The following is a 19221-nucleotide window of genomic DNA, read 5'->3' as shown; positions in this document are numbered from 1 at the left end:
TTCCTGAGCAGAGGAGCTGGAGCTGCACGGGGTCAGCAGCATCATAACTCAGCTTTTGTCTCCTGGACCTGTTCTGCTGCCTTTTCCTGCTGGGTTTATTCTAGAATAAACAGATATTTCTGTCGAGAGCAAGTGCAGCCTCTCCCTGTACAAAGGAACCCGAGGTGCTTTGTGAGCACACCACATTCTTCATTCAAATCCTCTTCTGAAGGGAAGAGCCCTGGCTCCCTCCCTCCATCCCTCCCCACGCCCAGGCAGCTCATGGCTTGTACATGAATTATTACCCTGGTTCCTGCAGGCTGTTCCTGCATTTCCCACACTTTTGGGGCACCTGGATTCATTCTTGCACTGCAGTGCTCCGTGGGGAGGCCCAGGGTTGATCAGTGCTCAGGAACCTTCTCCAAACTGGGTGTTCTGTTCCTTCATGGCTTTGTTTTGGTGTTGTTTAAGGAGTTAAAGAGTGGTGTCAGAGGCTGGAAGTGGTGGGTGCTGGGGTTAGGGTGCTCCAGGGGCTGCTGGAGGAGCAGGAGTTAAATTTCCCTTCCTTGGAGTGTGATCCTTGTGCAACACCCGCTGGAAATCCCCACTCCTGCCCCCCTCTCCGAAGGGATCCAGAAACATTTCATATTTTTACATTTTAGTCACAACCAGCCTTGGTTTTGTGAGAAATCAGGAGGAATTTGATTTGAAAATGTGGCCAGCACATGCTTAGCTTTACTCCTTGCACTCCTTACTGCTGTTTTTATGAATAAGTGGGAGCACATCTCCAGCTCCTTGCACTGATAACACCCTTTTTAATTATTATTATTTTTATTTTTTATTTATTTTTTATTAATGATTAACACAGCAGGGTTTGAGGGAAGGGTATTTTCTTTCTGAGAGAAAGGTGTAAGTGAGCAATAGGAGAATATGATGGGAAATACCTGAGTTTGGTGCTTCAGGGAGATTTGGTTTGCCCTGGGTCAGAAGCAGAAAGGGAACCAAAGCAGGAAAAAAAACCCTTTATATTAAAAATATTCACCAAATTTTTGTCTATCTATGCAGTGCTGGCTTTGTCACCCTGCAGGAGAGGAAACCATTGAAATAACTATGAAAAAATAGTTTGGAGAACATATTATTTCAGGTTGTTTAGTGGGCCCAAAGCAATTCCTGCCTCCCAGGGCCACACAACATTCAAAGTGCTCATTACAGGAGGTTACAAAGAGTTTTTTTAGTTCAAATTATTCTCTGAATCTTGAAAATATGAACTGGGGGATGTGTGTGTGTGTGTGTGTGTGTGTTGTCTTTGATTGCAATAATAGTCCATGTGTCAAAATGACTTTTAAATTGTTTATTCTGTAATTCCATGCTGCAAAACAGTGATAAAATGTAGTTTTACTACTTGCCCGTGGTGTTTTTTCCAGCATTCAGAAAAATTGGGAGAGCATAAGCAAAACTTTGCCTGAGGTTTTTTTTTTTATTATTATTATTTTGGCTTGGTGTCAGTTGGGGGAAAACCTTTAAATGAGTACAGACAAATCCTAAAATAGCTGTGAAACTTCCTGGAGAGGAGGAGCTGCAGTGCTCCTGCTGTTTGCACGTGGCTATTTGAAGTGTATTGATAAACTTTTATTTCTTTTGAATAAACAGTTGTAGCACCTAAAAATAGACTGTTATTACCTGATGTACTCAGACATGTTACCCTTATCAGGCTTGTTTTGAGGAGTTGCTCACGTTCTGCTGTTGGAATTAGGGCCATGAATCCCTGCCCAGGGGAATTTAATCTGAGTTCTGGTTTTAAACATCCTCCCCAAAAGTCAACAGCGTGGGCTGTGTTTTGATGATAGCAAAGGGAACCTTCATTAGACAGAAAAAAAAAATAAATATTGAATTATTTAATTTGAATACTGAATGGATTAAATACCTTGGCAACTTTGTCTGCATGGTTCACTGCAGAATTTTGACTCTGCTTAAAAGCTTTGCAGGTCTGAAGCCTCCCATCGATTTGCAGTCTGGGAATATCAGATGAGTGGTGTGTTTGGGGTTTTTTGGTGTGGATATGGAAAACCAGTGTCCAGGCTGGCTGTGGTCAGTGGGATTCTTTAAAGTTATAATTTTTCCAGGTCCCAGCTGTGCTGGAGGCATCACCCAGGGCAGATGCAGCGGCTGCCACGCTCCTACGAGTGGCCCTTGTGTGGTGCCTGGCAAAGCTGGGAGCCCCAGGTAATTAGTGATGCACAAAAATTAGGGTGTAGGCGAGGAAATAAAAGCTGAATGTCCTCAGTTCTTCCCTGAGACCGAGACCAGCCTTAATTTTTGCTTTTAAACACGTCTGGCGTCCTCTCCTCTCACTTCATTAATGCAAATCTCCGAGCGCTCGTCTTGCACCTCCAAACAATTTCATCAATCTCTGTTGGAAAGAATTTCAGCTCCCACCACCTCCAGCTCTGTTTATATATTTATAACTACAAAGGGATTCTTGTCAGTTTGTGTTACCCGTTGCTATTACTTCTCAAATGGAATATCTGGCTGTAGAAAGAGTATTTACCTTTTCCAGGGCTTACAGTGGTTGTGAACCTGAATCTCCCTCCTGGCTCTGGTCTTAAACAAAAGGCTGTATTTCCTCCTCTTATATCATTTTCACTTCAAAGCTGAGCTTTTAGATTACCAGGGAGATTTTTAAGGCTGTGATGATCAACAGCTTTTGGCTGGTGACACACAGCTTGCTCCCTGGAATTCTGGCTGTTAATATAATAAAGGCTTTTCTAAGTCATTAAACCTCACAGACATGTTGGGGTTGCTGGGCAGGGCCTGTCATTAGTCACAGCCCTGTTTGTAATCATGTACCAATAAAAATGCAATAAAAATTGTCAGAAGTACCAAGTCCTTCACTCTTGGAGTACAGCCTCTCGTATGTGATGGCAGGAGAAATGTGAATAATTTAGTGATGTGGTAAGAATATGTCAAAATATGTGATTCAGCACATTCTCTGAAAGTTACTTGTATATTTAAACAGTTATTGCTTTTACTCGCAAGTTGTAGCGTTGGATGGTTTTAACTTTTGGAAACTGAATGGGGTGTTGGCTTTAAACTCAGCTGTAATCTTTAATTTGACTTCCACGGAGTCTCCAAAGGTGAATTCCTGGGCATCTCATTCTGATGTTGATGCCACACCCGAGTGTGTGGCAGCTTCCAGGAGATGGGGCTTGAAAAAGGACGAGGCACAAGATCTAAAACCACTCTTCCAGCTTTGTCTGAAGTGGAGATGTAATTCATTTTGGCTTTTCTTGCCTTTCCTGTGCCGTGGGGGGAGGTTGGAAGATGAGTTTGTGTTGGGCTGGGTGTGCAGCTTAGCGTGGTTCCTTTGTAGGGCTGAGCCACTCACCCCGTGCTGGATTCCCATTCCCATTCCCATTCCTGGCTGGATCCTGCTGTCCCTGGGCTGTGCCCTGGCTCCTGCCCGTGCTGAGGTCCCGTGGCAGGGCCATGGGAAGGGGATGGGTGCTGGACCACCAGGCACAGCTGGGTTTGGAGCTGGGCTCTGCCCAGGGCAGCAGATCCGTGTGGGTGAGAGCCTCGCTGTTTCATCTGGGCGGGAGCTGGGGCTTGGTGGTTCTGTTTTGCTGCCATCCCACTCCTTTCCCAAGCTTGTCATCTTTTTATCCAGCGTGGCACTCGGGATGGGGCGGGGACTCCTTGGGAAAGCCTTGGATGCAGAGATGGGTGAGATACTGAGCAGCAGCTGGGGCTGCTCGTGCCTCCTCGGGTGCCCTGTGCTGGCAGCCTGTGATTCACCCTGCTGCCATCCAGCTAGAGCAGTTCCAGCTTACCCAGAGCTGAAACCCTTCCTAGGGAGGGACATGGTCCTGCTCGGAGCAGGAATGTTGTTTAGAGTCCCTGAAGGAGGGCTCTGGGCTCTGAGGTCACTGTGTGACCTGTGGGAGAATGAACAGGTTGGTACAGAAGATTTGGTTCCGTGTTCCAACTTCATAGGACGCTTAAGCCTTAAAAAGTTGAGTTTGGGAAATTCTTTCTCAGAGGGTGGATGTTGGGTGCTGTACCAGGGCCCCAGTTGTTGTGGATATCCCCCTGCTCCGGGTGGAATTGTTTGATGAAAACACAAATTCTTGCCAGGAGCTCTGCAGAAATCTGTTGTGTTTGGTGCAGTTTGAGGATGCTGAGGATCATGGAATGCTTTGGGATGGAAGGGACCTTAAAGCTCATCTCATTCCAGCCCCTTCCAGCTTGCTGCAAGCTCCGTCCAACCTAGCCTTGAACACTTCCAGGGATGGGGCAGCCACAGCTGCTCTAGGTGGGGAATGACAAATGGGACTAAAATCTGGAAGGCAGAAGATCCTTCCTTACCCTCTGAATTCATTGTGAACTGGACCTGCCTCCTGCATGCTCCATGGGGTGTTGGAAAGGTGCTGCAGAATGGATAAAGTCAGGTCATGCAGCTGTCCAGAATTACACAATGGTCTGTCCCTCAGTGACCCAGGTGACTTTATAATCTGGTGATGGAAACGAATAAATGGTTTGTTTGAAGCGGATGGAAAACTTTCTGTGGCCGCTGAGGGTGTTTGCATTATGTAGCTGTCAGCCACGTGAGCTTGAACTACAATAGGCAGAACTCAGCAATACAGGGCAAGGCTTGCAATAAAAATACCTGGTGTTTAATCCTAATTTTGCCACCGGCATCTTGACCTTGAATTCAACGTGTGCTTATTCACCCTTGGAGCAGAATCTTCAGGAGGTTGTTCCTTGTCTTCGGTGACCGCCGTGGGTGGGATTGCCAAGCTCTAAAGGAAAGCAGGGGGAAAGGCTTTTTTTGGTGTTTAAAGTGGCTGTTAACCTAATAACCTGAGCAAATTAAAAGATGCAGAAGAAGTGGATTCAGGACTGGAGTGGTTGTTGTGACTGGAGACATGAAAAGGTCCCGTGTAATTCGGTGACCCCCGGGTTAGAGCACGCACGGCCCCGACTCCTCCGGGGGATGTGCTCGGAGCAGGGCCGAAAAAAATACCTTCTGCTTGTGTAAGCAGTGGGAAAACAAGCAGACACTTTATACTCTGGAAAGCCCAGTAAGCCTCAGGAAATTCCTGCATTCTTGATTTTATTTTGTGGCGGAGGACTGCGGGGTGTGTGTTTGAAAGATGAGCAAGGTTGCCTCGCTCCGGCCCAGCGCCACGGCCTCGATAAGCCAGGCCTGAATGGCTCATTGTTCCCTGCAGGAGCCCGGTCAGCTGTCACTGCTCCCCTCCAAAACACTGCCTTTATTTATAAAGAAAAGTGCTGATATCGCATTTCACACTGAAGGAGAAGTTGCTGGTTCTCGGTGCTGTTCAGTGAGAGGGCTGTGTGTGAAGTGTCCCACCTCCAGAGCCAAGAGCTGTGTTGTGATTTTCTAATTAAAACACTCGTGCTCGGCTGATCTTGTTTTTGAGAGCTGCTGGTTTTTTGGAAGCGCTCCTTTGTAGTTCTCCTTTTGCTCCAGGAGGTGGTTTTCCATTGAGAACATCATGGAGAACATCCAGTTTTGCTGGGTTGTTGCCCTCATAACAAATCCATCAGTTGAGGCACCAAGGAGGGTGGGTGGTCACGGTCTGCCTCAATCTGCTATTTCCATCCCTGCTCCAGTCATCTCTAACAAGGTGTCTGCTGTTCATCCGTGCTAAAAGGGTTGCTGACTTCCAAAAAACTGCAGATGAGCAGTCCCTAAATGCACAAATAAAAATGTCACAGGCAAAATTTGCTGTGTTTGAATCCTGACTCTTTTTCTTAATGTACTTGGCAGAAAACACCAGGTCTGCTCAGGTGGGATCCCTTTCAGTGAGTCCTCAACTTCCTAAAATTAGTGTCTTTTGTCCAGTAGCTTCTGAAAAGGTCACAGAGATGTTTCTGTGTTGGGAACATCCCTTTTGGTGAGGAAAGGGTGGAGGAGAAGAAAACACAAAGGGAGGAAGAGCTTTCTAGTGCTTCTTGTGTTGAAGAATGTTCCTTTTTGGATGTCAGACCTGCAGGTGAGTATCAGGTTAAGGATCAGGAGAACTGAGTGATGGCAGCAAGGAAACGCCACCTTCCTGGCAATTTTGGTGCTGTTATCACCTCCTTTGCTTTAAAAAGTCTTAATGGCAAAGCCTCAGGTGGGATGGGGGTGTCTGGTTTGCATTTCCCTGGTTAAACCTGTCACTCTGCAGAGCCTTGCAAATCCTGGAGTGGGTTTGTGGCCCCACGAGCTGAGGGTGTGCAGCACACGTTGAGCAAAGTTTTCCATAAATGCTGGCAGGTCTGATGTGTGTGAGCATCCCCGTGGCCCTGCCAGTCCTGAAACACCAGCTGGGATGGAGCAAACAACAAAGGCAGCTCAGAAGCAAAGGGATCTCCAGGGCTGTGGTAAATGCAGCGTGCAGGTTTCACCTGGCGTGGATTGTGCTTCCCTGCACAGCCAGGGTCAGGTTCTCCATGGATTTCTCTCCTCAGCACCCTTAGAGGGTGCAGAGACCTCCCTGGGGTGACCCCACACTCTTCCCACCTGAGCTGGGGCATCCCTAGGAAAACGATGGAGCTCTGGAGTGCTTTTGGTTACAGAGGTGCACAGCCAGCTCAGGTGGATGTATTTGCCTGTAGCTGTGTTTCCTGGTGAAGAAACACAGGTTTTCTGGCTTTTTATGATTCTCTCCTGGGGGAAAAAAAGAGATCTGACCAGCTTTGCCCCCACATTAGTGATGACTCCTCCTTTTCAGCAAGAATTTCCTCCTTGCAGCAAAAGCCCCTGGGTACCACAGGCTGAGAAGTTTGGAACGACCAAATTCGGTGCTAATCAAGGTCATCTTCAAGCTTGAAAACCCCACATTTGTGCAGATTTTTTATTTTTTTTTCCCCTCTTTTTGGCAAGCCTGACTGGGAGCCGTGTTTTCATACATGTGGTTTGGGTTTTGGAGTCCTTAAAATAAAGATGCGGGGTTTTGTTGACGGCGAATCCCGGATTCCCTAAATCCATTCCCGCAGACGTGAGCACGATCCGAGCAAACTGATACTGGGAGTGCATGGCAGGAATTAAACCATGGAGGTCCAGATGTTTGTTTGTTGCTTTTTTTTCCTGGGCAAAGGGACAAACTCCCAGAGGAGCCAAGCTGCTCTCCGTGATTTTCTGTATTTCAGGAATCAGCGGTGAAGTCGCCGATTCCTAAAAAAAATCGGATTTGGGGAATGCTCCCTCCTCTCCTTCCCTGGTGGTGATGGAGTCGTGGGCGCCTGCAGTCACAGCGTGGAGGTGTGAGGAAAGCTGTAAAACCTGAAATTTTATTGCTGGTTCTGGGTTCAGCCTGGAACAACACGTCAGGAAAGCTTTGGAGGGAGCAGCACTCGCAGTCAGGCCGTGGCAAATCTCTGCAGTTTGACTGCTCAAAGACCTTTAGATGAAAGGGCATATTTTATTGATTTCATGTTGAGTTTATTGCCTGTGTAAAAGCCAAATAGCCTTTGCTGGCGGCATCACTGAATATTTCTGCATTTTTAGGCTGGGACTGACACACTTCTGCTGTGTTTTCTTGCCCTGTTTGACCGTGAGTGAGTCATTTTACTATTCTGTCCCTTAAATTCAGGATCAGTGGGATAAGGAGAGCACATGGCTAATGGGGAAAGCTTTTACGTTTGTAAAATGTTTGAAAACTGTTTGTAAAACGCTGTGTTAACGTAGAGACATTCATAGTAATCATGCTGTGATTATTATGAATGTATATTAATAATTAATTATAGTACTAACACCTATATCTGTGTGCTTTATGGGGTCCTTAGATGGAGATATGTTGCTTGCAGATATTTTAAAAGGAAAAGGAGCTTTCCTGGAGATGATTCCCATTTGGGAAGTGCTGTGGTGTTGGCTCTCCAGAGGGGTTTCTTCATCTCTTTCATGGCTGGGTTTATAATGAGCTGCCCAGCTGGAGACTCGGGAACAAACTGAATAATCTGAATTTGGTGCCTTTGGGGAGTGCCCCAGAATGTGCAATGTCTTGTTTCTGCATCAGGAGTAGTTTGCAGAGGAATTTGATAGAAATTCCCTGAAGTGATCTGCTGAGCTGACGTGGGGGATTGTAGCATTCAGTCCTTTTTTCCAGACTGAGATTCAGTACATTTTTAGGCAGTGACCACTCGTTCCCCATGCCAAAAATGCACTTGACACTTGTAACTGATGCACTTTTCAGCAGCAGAGCTTTGCTGTGCACCAGACTGGGGGGTTTGGGGTGGATTTCCTGGCATTGGTGTGTCCAAGATGCAATGACCCCAGGCATTTTCTGATAATCACCACGAGGGAGCCTGGCTGACACACTAACGAGGAAACATACTTTTTAACGATGATTTGCTGGAGAACTGTGGTGTTTTTTGGTGGTGTTTTCTGTGATGGGATTGTGTTTAATCTGCAGTGCTTTTATTTGTTGCAGAGATCCGTGCCCAATTGGTAGAGCAGCTGAAATGCCTTGACCAGCAGTGTGAGCTTCGGGTCCAGTTACTGCAGGACTTGCAGGATTTCTTCCGCAAGAAGGCAGAGATTGAGATGGATTACTCCAGGAATTTGGAGAAGTTGGCTGAAAGATTCCTGGCTAAAACTAGGAGCACCAAAGACCAGCAATTCAAGTAGAGTATTTGCCTTTTGTTTCTGCCCTTTTTTCCCCGCTGTAGCTTTGATTGCAAGGACAGGAATGGAAGTGAGAGTTGTTGGAGTGAATGCAGGCACCAGCACTGCTCTGAACTCCAGAGCCAAACGTTCCCCAAGTTTGTGTTGGACACAGAAGCCATTCCCTGTTTCTGGGTGCTCATTCATGTCGATAACTCCTGGCAGGACGTGTGCTGTTAATAGGGATTGGGATGTGAGAATGTGCAAAAGGAGTCATTTTCTTGGGAAATGTGGGCAAAGCTGTGTGCCAGATTTGATGGACAAAGCCAGGATTTCCTTCAGTGTTGATGGCTTTGGTTTTCTGAAGGGAAGCTGTTCCCAATCTGTTCCCTGCTGTCAGCTCTCCGTTTTTGGGATCCCACACACGCTCTGTGTGGGAGTTGTGCTGCAGCTCTGCTACTATCACTTCAAACAGCAGGGAAATAAGGCCAGTAGCACTTCCAAAGAGAGCTGTGCCACTGTGGGTGGGGAATCCCTGGACACTGAGCTGGTGGGACTCAATTAAAATCTAAACATATCCTTACTGACAATCTCTGGACTCTCCTGCCTGAAACATCATTTACAGGTGGGTCTGGCCATGCTGCTGGGCTCGTTCCTGGATGTTCTTCCCCTCTTCTCTGACTTGGGGTGACTGATTGTCCTGGAGTGACAATTCTCTCCCAAATTTGCCCCAAACCAGGACAGATGGAATTTGGTTTCATGGGTTTACATCCTCCTGGTTCTTCTGAGACCCTTTTCCCAGGAGCAGGGGGTGTGTGGGTGAGGAGGGGGCTCCCATCCCGTGCTTCCCATCCAGGCACTGCTCAGCCTTGTTGGGTTGTGTTGTCAGGGCAGCAGCTGGGGAAAAACACGGAGCAGCAGCAGCAGCAGCAGCAGCCTTGGGATCTGGATCATTTCTGCTTTGGACATTTTGGGCTGAGAGGATCCATCTGGGGCTGCCCCCGCCCAGAGCGCGGCGTCACTTTTCGCATTGTTTGGGTCGGGCTGTTCTCCCTGTGTTTGTGTTGTTGCTGTGTTTGGGGGGATGTGGGGACACAGCAGCTTCCCCTTTCCAGCAGCAGCTCTCTTTGTGGAAGCCATTAAGGAGGCACCATTTTAGTTTCCTGTCTGCACAGCTTTGATGTCATTGACTTGGGTTCTCATTTAGAGCACACGTTTTGCTGCCTCCTCAGGAAAGGCTGGCTCCAGAGCAGAGCTGTTTGACAGACTGGGGAAGGGTTGTTCTGCATATCCATCTCAGAATCTGAAGGATTTTTTTCTTTTCCTTTGGGGTGAAAGTGTTTTTACAGCTGTAAACTGCACATCCTGCACGTGCCTTTAAGATGGCACTAAAGAGATGGATTACAATTTTCATTTGCAGTATGATCAGTGGTTTTGGTTGATTTTGTTGTTATTTCTGGTGAAAATTGAGGTGATTTGCTTTATATTATATGATATGAAACATCCCATCAGAAACACTTTTGTATTTGGCTTGACAAAGTTGTGTAGAACTTCTGCTTGGGGATTTAGAATGGATTTATAACGTGGAATTTTTGCCCAGAGTTGAACAGAATTCTGCAGGATTTACAGGGAGAGGGCTGGTGATTTCACTTTAGCAGCAGCTTGCTCCTGCCAGAGAAACACCTTACTCTTGGAATACGGCATCCCTGCGAGGTCTGAGTCCTAAATACACACATAAATTTGGTTAAGAGCTGGAATAAGAGAAAAAGAAGACAAAGTCTGAGGCTGCTGGGTGTGTGGTCAGCCATGGCACAGCTCAGGCTGGCCATGCAGCATTTGTGTGCTCATTTTTGTGCCAGCTCTGCCAGTCAGAAGAGTTCCAGATCGCCACAGGGATCCAGAGGGGAGCAATTCCCACTGTAATCCCTGTCCCCAGTGCTGCTCTGAATCACAGCGAGTATCGTGGCCGGCATCTCTCGTGGAGATGCTGGAGCTGGAATCCCATTGGGAGCCCCCATTTGATCAAAGGCAGCCATCAGCTCCCTGCTCCTCGGGATTCCACGTCTGCCAGAGGAGCCTGCTCTGTAATTGCCTGGCTCTGACCCTATAAATACCCCATAATAGGCTGCTCTCCCCAGAACTGCTAATTATGTCGAAGGTAGCGTATCATTCCCTGCCTGCTCCCTGTGGCACATCCCGTTTTTACATCTCCTGACACACGGGCCGGGAGGAAATCTGTCAGGCAGCCACCCTGTCATTTGCATGGCTTTCCTGCTCTGCAGCTATTATGGAATTTGGGTTTGTCCAAGGGAATGCTCTCCGGGGCAGGAGGCTCCGGGCTGACCCCTGAAATTGGAGTGTGTGGATTCCTCCACACTGGGAAGAAGCACAGGCTTCAAGGAAAGAGCAGCGTGGGGCTTCCCAAAGCCTAGTGAGGTTTGTTTTTCTTAGATGTGGCCACGTTTGCATTGAATCACAGGAATGGTTTGAGTTGGAAGGGACCCTAAAGCTCATCCAGTCCCTGGACACCTTCCACTATCCCAGGTTGCTCCAAACCCAGCCTTGGACACTTCCAGGGATGAGGCAGCCACAGCTTCTCTGGGAAACCTGTGCCAGTTTCTCACAGGAAAGAATTTCTTGCTGATATCCCTTCTAAAGCTGCCCTCTGTCAGTTTGAAGCCATCCCTCTTGTCCTTCCAGCCCTTTGTAAATCATCTCTCTCCATCAGCTCCTTCGGGCACGGGGAGGGCACAGCTGGCTCACCCCAAAGCTCCTTTTCTCCAGGCTCAGCAAGCCAAATTTCCTCAGCCTCCACAAACACAGCTCTCAGCCCTTCCTTGCAGGAGAATTTTCCAGGTGGGTTTTGAGCTGGAGATGGCTGGGCCTGGGCTGAAAGGGTGCTCAGATTGAAGCTTCACTGGAGCATCTTAAAGTGATTTACAGGGGTAGGTGTGTGTTATCCTCATCTGACTTCTCTGAAGAAGGGGAACAGATTGATTTAGCCAGGGTGACACAGGAGTTGATGGCAGTTGGATACAGCCCAGGTTTTACTTGATTTTAACTTCTCTGCCATGGCTGTTAGACCTCACTGTGCCTCTTCTCTTTCCAAAAGTGTTGTTTTTTGTTTTTCAATGAGGTTATTAAAGGGAATAGCCATACACAATATTTGGTGTATATATTATATATGTTCCTGATACCCTTTCAAAGCCCAGGCCTTGTAACTGTGGTTGCTGCAGGAGCCTGTTTGTCCCAGGTGTGGTGCCTGAGGTGTAAATCAGGTGTAAATCAGGTGTAAATCAGGTGTAAATCAGCCATCTCACAGCTGGCTCTTGGGTCTCAGGCTCCCTGCAGGCTGCAGGGCTGGGTGTGAATTCCAGACCCCCAAAAAGGCTCTGTCCCACTGCACTCAGAGCCTGGGACCTCCAACCCCAGCCTTCAGTTCTCCTATTTCATGGCATTTTTGTCCTGGAGGCATTTGCCTATTCAAATAATCATTTAACGATATGAAAACCATGGCAAATCTTGAGTGATTGCTTTTGAGGCAGAAAATGGAAAAAGAAAAAAAAAAAAAAAAGGAAAAAAATAAAAACAAAAGAGAAAAGACAATGCTATTTTTAAGGCCATGTTTTAAATCAAGATAATCTTTGGAAGCAGGATCCTGAGTAGCAATTGTCAGCTGGAGAGCTGAATGTCCAGGATATCCCAGCATGAAATTCAGATGGCTTTCTGGCAGCCTTTGCCTTGAAGTAGAAGATGCAGAATAAGTCTGGCAACCTTCAGGCTGAGCACTTGTAAACAACAGATGTTCATAACTGGAATCTTTTGGAAGAGAAGGGCAGGGAGCAGCATGGATGTCCATGCTTGTAATTCTCAAAATTTACAGTTCACACCGAGCTGTATCAGGGAAAATCAAATGTGGATGAGCAGCTTGCAGAGAAGTTCAGCTTTAATCTTCCTAAAAGTAAAATGATTTCTGAAAAGCAGGGATGATACAGATTGTGAGGGGGGAATTGACAAAAGCATTTGGGTCACGTGGGCTCCACTTACATTATTATTATTAATACTAATAAACATTATCATAAGCTATTTTTGTGGTTCTCTTTGCTGAAACCGAGTCTTGCACATTTTATTCTGAGCCTGTCAGAATAAAATTCCCCATTTGGAAGGTTTTTGTAAGCATTAAGAATTCATTGATTCAGTGACCTCTGTGAATGCAGAGAGCCAGGGATACATGACCAGCAGAAATGGATGGAAAACCTCAGGGAGGATTTTTGTGCTGTTTTTCATCATCTCAGTGGTGCTGGTCTCACACCACGTTGCTGTGATCGTGGCCAGAGGACAAAATTCAGACAGGGCTGCATTCAGAGGAACAATTAAATCTCTGCTCTCACTTCTGGCCTGGCTCCAGCTCTGAGGGTTTGCAGAGTTGACTGTCCTGGAATGCAACAGCTTTGGAAAAGCCTGCTGGACACATCTTGGGAAAATGTGAATATTTTGGGGAGATGAGGAGGTGAAACAGGAGACTTCAGGTGTTGTTTTAAAGACCTCACTCACAGCAAGGCTGGTCGGGGAAGTTTTCTGTTTCCATGGACAGTGGGACGTCCCTTGGAGCCTTCATCAGGACAAGGAGTGATGGGCTCAGGTGAGATATTGGGGAGGAATTCCTCCCTGGGAGGGAGGGGAAGGCCTGGAACAGCCCAGAGAAACTGAGGCTGCCCCATGCCTGGAAGTGTCCAAGGCCAGATTGGACAAGGCCTTTCTCTCCGTTTGAATGAATATTTTCATTCTCATCTGATCCATTCCTTCGTCTTGTGCTCCTTCTGGAAACGCAGGGTTCCTGTTCCTGGTTTGTGGGTGTGGTTTTAGATTTATTTTTAAAAAATATTTATTTTGTTAGTGATTATTTTTTTATTTGAATCTGTTTTGTAAGATGACTTTTCTCCTATTTCCTTGCAATCCCAACTCAGTGTTGCTGGCTTCTGTCGCTCTCCCCTGCTTGCCTTGAAGCAGATCAATCTTGGATTGTCTGCCAGTCCCTTGTATGAATGAGTAATTTAATTAAGATACTCGAGACTCAATCTTCCCTTATGATCTTTTGGAGACCCAGCTGAAACCTTTGAAGTGGAAGTTGCACAGGACCTGATCAAGATGAGACCCGAGAAACCACAGGGCTTCATCATTTGTGGTTCCCTAAAAACCTTCCTCTTCCTGCTGCCAGCCAGCCCCCAGTGCTGGGATCTGCTGTAATTTAGGCTAACCTGAATAAACTCTCCACACTCGCTATCATACACCATCTTTACACCAGGAGAAACAGTGCTTGGAGTAAATCTGCATCTTGCCATCTTCTTCCTCCTCCCCCTGCTCTGAGGGGAAGTTTGAGGCAGAAAGTTGTCAGCGTGAAGGCACCAGCACTTTGGGAAAGTTTATATTCACATCCTCAAGTTTTTGGGTTGATTTCATCAGTTTTACCTCTCCAGGGTGAGCAGAGGCTCTGTCACCCTGCAGAATGTGTGGGGATGGAGTTTGGGATGGTTCCACCCACCAGGCCCTGTTGACATTTCCCTTTTCCATCCTCCTCTGTGGTGACATGGGAGCAGAGTGCCTTTGGCAGCTCCTCCGAGGGTTGAAATGGTTGAAATGGTTAATGGCAATCACAGTTTGCTCCCTGCCATCTGCTGTGCTGAGGATTGAAGAGGTTTTATTGTGAGCAGTCGTACAACTCCTGCTCCCTGTTGGGAAAACTGCGCCCATGGAGAAGCTGCAGTTCCAGAGGTGCTTTAAAACTTAATGTGTGTGGAGTTTTAAAGGATGCCTGCGAGGTTTGGAGCAACTCTTTCCTTTCCTGTTCAATTTCTGCCTTGAATATCTGCTTTTTGCTGGGAAAATCGTCACTAGCAAATAATTAAGGAGATGTTTTGCCTCCTTTCCCTGCCACCCCATCTTTGTCCAAAAGCCAGAGCCCGTTCCAGCAAGGCACTGAAGGGGTTACTGAAACCAAGAGACAGCAAGAAATTAAAGGAATTTCAGATGAGAACCTGGCTGTGTGTGGCTTGAGCATCCCAAAGGTGACAATCCTGGGAGTGTGTGGGCTTTGGGGTGATTTTCTCCTGCAGGATGGCCTTTCATGTGGAACCACAGCGCGTGTGTCAACAACCCGTGTGGCGCCAGCAGCCAGCAGCCACTTCCCTGGCCAGCCTTTCCTGGTATTCCTGCTATTTGCTGCCTTGGAATAGCCAGGGCTGCTGTGGCTGGGACAGCTGGGGTTGGTGTGTTTAACTCCTGCAGCTCCCCTTTCCTCCGTGGAAAATCCCTGCTCCTTTCTGTGAGTTCCTGCAGCCACTGCTCCTGCTGGGGATGGAGCAGGAATGGGGCTCTGAGGGGTTTTCAGGCAGGGTTTTGGTGGAGAGTCTGAGGGTTTTTTGTTCTGTGTTTCATTCTCAAACTCGTTATTGTAGCTGGGTAATTTTCATTTGTAGCTCTGCCAGCTTCAGAGGGCAGGGATGGAGTCAGTGGGTGAAGCAGTCTGGATCAGCCCTGAGCTTTCCAATTTATTTTTTGTAAAGGGAAAAAAAAATATTAAAAAAAAATAAAAATCATCAAGATCAGCTGTTCTGAAACTCTTTATCTAAAATTATCCCTATTGCAGCACAAATCCAGCTGCTGGTGTCATGACAAGGCTAATGAAACTCTGCCCTGGCTCGGTTTTCCCATTTTCCCAATGTTGCTTTGCAGCAGAGATTCTTGTCCTTTCAAGTGCAAAATATTCCCTTTCCAGTGGAAATTAAACTGCATTTCTTTTAGGAGGAAAGATATCTGATGGAATCTTGTACTCCAGGGGCTTTGCACCACAGGTTTTACTCTTTTCTAGATAAATATTATTGTGCTGTAAATGAATGGTAAACAGAGCTGCAGAGAAGTAAATGCTGTCATTAAGGCTCCACCTGGATCTGAAGGAAGGTGGGGAAAGTTCAAAGATGAGAAAATCAAGCTGCTTTTAGGAGTGCTGCTGTCTGTGGCTGGGGACAGATAGAGAAGCCTTCCCATAATGAGCTTTGCACAGGAGACAGCGTTTTGTTTCCTATGCAGATGCTGTTTGGTGCTTGAAATCTTTTTTTATTGTGGTTAAGACCCAAATTCTTGAGACAGGACTGTGAAACCTTCTGTCAGACACTGGAGCCATCTCCCTCCCTCCCTCAGGCTCTGATTTATGCACAAAATCCTGGATTCAAAGGGAAAAATTAAAGGCTGTGCTTGGCACAGTGCAGCTTGCGTTTGCAGGATCCGTTTGTTGCATGACAAAAGCTCATGGGAACGTAGGGAAAGGGAGCTGAGGGTGTATTTTCTGTCTTCTCCTCAGCATCCCACCCACCCCACAGCTGCATTTACAGCTCCAGAATGGTGGTGGAATCCTGTCCAGTTGTTCCTGTTTTGTGTCCTTGCAGGAAGGATCAGAACGTGCTGTCTCCAGTCAACTGCTGGAACCTGCTGCTCAACCAGGTGAAGAGGGAGAGCAGGGACCACACCACCCTCAGTGACATTTATCTCAACAACATCATCCCACGCTTTGTCCAGGTCAGCGAGGACTCAGGACGCCTCTTCAAGAAGGTAACTGAGTGCTCCAGCACAGAACTTCCCTTTGCTTCTTCTCAAACACCATTACTCCTGCTACAGCCATTTATTGGGGGATTTTTCTTTTCCTCTTTGTGCTTGGCTTGCCTTTGATTTCTTCAGTTATTTTCCCCAGTGTGGCCAGTTGAGATTTGTTGGTCTAAATTAAGATTTGTGTTTTTTCTCCTCTTAGTCTGCTCCACGGTTTTGTATGGATGTTGAAAATTTAATTAAATAAGCAGAAAAACCTTCCAGTTCTTCAACTCTGAACAGGAGTCAAGAGTTTAAAGACAGAATTTTATCTGCCACAGAGAAGTAAAAGAAAAATTAGGGAGAATTCCTGCTATGCTAGGTAATAAAAGGATGTATTGTCCTTATCTGGGAAAAGGAGAAAATGCAGCTGAAGTCTCTTTTGTTTGCCTTGTCCCCTTGATTTCCACCTGGGAAAGAAGGTGGGACAGTGTGGGAGGGTTTTCCTGTTAGGATTCTGTTCTTGCAGTTAAAGGAACATGATCTGGAGGCTTTGGAAGTGCTGTTCAGGGGTGATGCCTGGTCCCTGCAGAGATTTGTCAATGGCTGCAACATCTGCTGCTTCACCTGGTGGAAATCATTGCAAATCTTCACTTTGAAAAGCCATTTATTTCTCTGCCCCCTTCTCCCACCCCCTGCAACCTGTCCTGAGCTTGGGGAGTTCTTTCTGCTCTTGCAAGGCCTGGAGAAAGGAGGGATTGTTCAGATATTCTTCATTTCTGTCTATTGCTTTAAGTGTAAAAAAAAAAACCCTATAAAAAGCAGTTTGTTTAGGCTGTTGGAGAATGAACAATACTGAATATTGTGAATTTTCATGTGCAATATTTCATGTTCAAGATGCACTTGAAGGAGCAGCATCCTGTTGTGTGTTACCTGGGGAGCAGGGTGCCTGTTCCAGCAGGGTTTTGTGGGGATTATTTCTCTGGGAGAACAAAACCTGTGCTGTTCCCTCTCTCCTGCCTGTTTCCTCAGTTTTTAATGGAAAATTAAAAATATATTCCACTTTTGCATTCTGTTTCTCTTAGACTTCTCTTTTTGAAGTCACTGCCTGAGCAGAGGAGGAATCTTCTCCTTTTTAAGTAACGTCACACTGAGGCCTTTTTGACCTTTTAAAACTTTCTGGTAATTACATTATGGTTGATTAGATACTTACACGGGATTATTGAATGGCACTTACTCTTCAATTCCTCTAATCCCTCCAAAGGAGGAGTAATCTCCCTGTTGAATTTCAACAAGGGCTGTGCTGGAGCAAGGTGGCCTGGAAAATGCCTTGGCAAAGCATTACTTGGAAATTGATATTATCCCAGTTTGGCTGGAAATGGCAACTTTATCTCCAGCCCCTTTTAAAGGAGGGCAAACTCGTGTTTATATTTTATTTTGGGTGGGAGGACTAAAATAAAAACAAACAAATAACCAATCGACAGCAAAATCAAAAATCAAAATATCTCTGCTTTGTTTCTCACAGGCCAAGGGCAAACTCCACGTAAATTTGTGCAAACAAAAGGCACTTGTTGCTAAATCCCAACTACTTGTTTGGCTGTTTGCCAGGAATGCCAGCTTGGCTGAAGGCCAAATCAGGTGTTTGATTACAACTCCACTTGTGCTGGGTGGTTAAAACCAAAAATTGCATCCTCTGTTATCTGGTACCAGCTGATAAATAGGGAAATTTGGCTGACATGGACCTGGTTGTGCTTTTTCACTTGAGTCTCTTCCCTTCCTGAGCTGCAAGAAGCAGCTTGAGTCAGTACAGAAGGTACTGCAGGCTAGAAAACAGATGAGGTGTGTGATTAAAATATTGCAAATCAGCTTTGCAGTGGATTTAAAGAAATGTTACCCATTTATAAATACCCATTTATTAACCCCCCTCAGTGGCACGTTTGTAAAATATCCCCAAAGCAGCACAGAAGATGTCAGATTATCTCTGAACTTGAAGCAAATGGGACCTTTTCCATCTTTTTTAGCTTTTTCTGGGATAAAAACAAGTTGCTGGCAAAGCCAGGCTGCCTTGCTGTAGGTGTTGGTGGGGAATCTTAAATTTGGGAAATATTCAGGTTTAAATAACACCATGAAATGTGCAGAGAGGATGATGACACCAAAATCCTCATCCACTGAGGGCAGATCCTGAGGTATAAAATCCTTTCCTTGGGCCAAATCAGTGTTTGGTGTCGTGCTGGGATGGAGCAGGTGAGGTGGGCAGGGAAAGAAAAGGAGGTGCTTGAGGTCCCTTTTGTCACTGAGCTCTTGAGCTGCAGCATGTGTGAGTGTTGGAGAGCTTTTCAGAGGGCAGAGTGCAGCTGTGATCTGGCTGCCTGTGATAAGGGCTGTGCTGGCAAGGAGAGGTGCCTGTGCTCAGGTGGGGGCTGAGCTGTTTCCAGGCAGCACTGACACACCAGAGCACACAGCCTGACGTGTATTTCAGGGGAAATACACGTTGGACATCAGGAAAATGTGGGGTTTTTTTGCTGAAAGGGTGATAAAGTGCTGGAATGTTCTGCCTGGGGAGGTGGTGGAGTCAGTACCCCTGGATGTGGTTGAAGAAGGATTGGATGTGGCACTCGGTGCCGTGGTTAATTGAGGTGTTGGGGCTGGGTTTGATGCTCTTGAAGGTTTCTTCCCTGGTGGTTCTGTGAGTGAATTTGGTCCTTGTGGCAGTGAGGAGGGCACGGCAGGGAGCCTGAGGTGGGGACACAGCTCCAGAGCATCGCCAGCAGCTGTGGCAGTGTGGGTTTTGTCTCTTCAGGCTGGGGTGGAGAATGCTCAGGGTGAGAATCTCAGACCCTGCCAGGGGCGAGGCTGATGCTGGAGCATGGCTGTGTTCCTGTCACTTTGAAATGAGTGAATTCCAGCCCCCAGCAGGGCTGCACACAGGATTTGGTGCTGGCAGTTCTTGGGTTCCCAACACCCTGGAAATCCTGGTCAGTGGCTATGTCTGGTGCTGGGACGAGGAGATCCAGGTCCTGTCCCAGATCCCACCCCAGGGCTGCGGGAGG

General features: G+C 46.7%; 1 protein-coding gene across 1 annotated transcript in view; it reads left to right on the top strand.

The window, feature by feature from the left end:
• SRGAP2 (SLIT-ROBO Rho GTPase activating protein 2) overlaps positions 1 to 19221 on the top strand; it is a 104440-nt gene that overhangs the window by 23421 nt on the left and 61798 nt on the right. Inside the window, exons 2-3 of the mRNA XM_033519847.1 lie at positions 8421 to 8613; positions 16036 to 16198. Coding sequence (XP_033375738.1) covers positions 8421 to 8613; positions 16036 to 16198 — 356 coding nt within the window. The remainder of the gene's footprint in view (positions 1 to 8420; positions 8614 to 16035; positions 16199 to 19221) is intronic.

Source organism: Parus major, chromosome 26 (genome assembly GCF_001522545.3).
Source record: "Parus major isolate Abel chromosome 26, Parus_major1.1, whole genome shotgun sequence".
Classification (NCBI taxonomy): domain Eukaryota; kingdom Metazoa; phylum Chordata; class Aves; order Passeriformes; family Paridae; genus Parus; species Parus major.
This window is presented reverse-complemented; position numbering and strand designations above follow the sequence as displayed.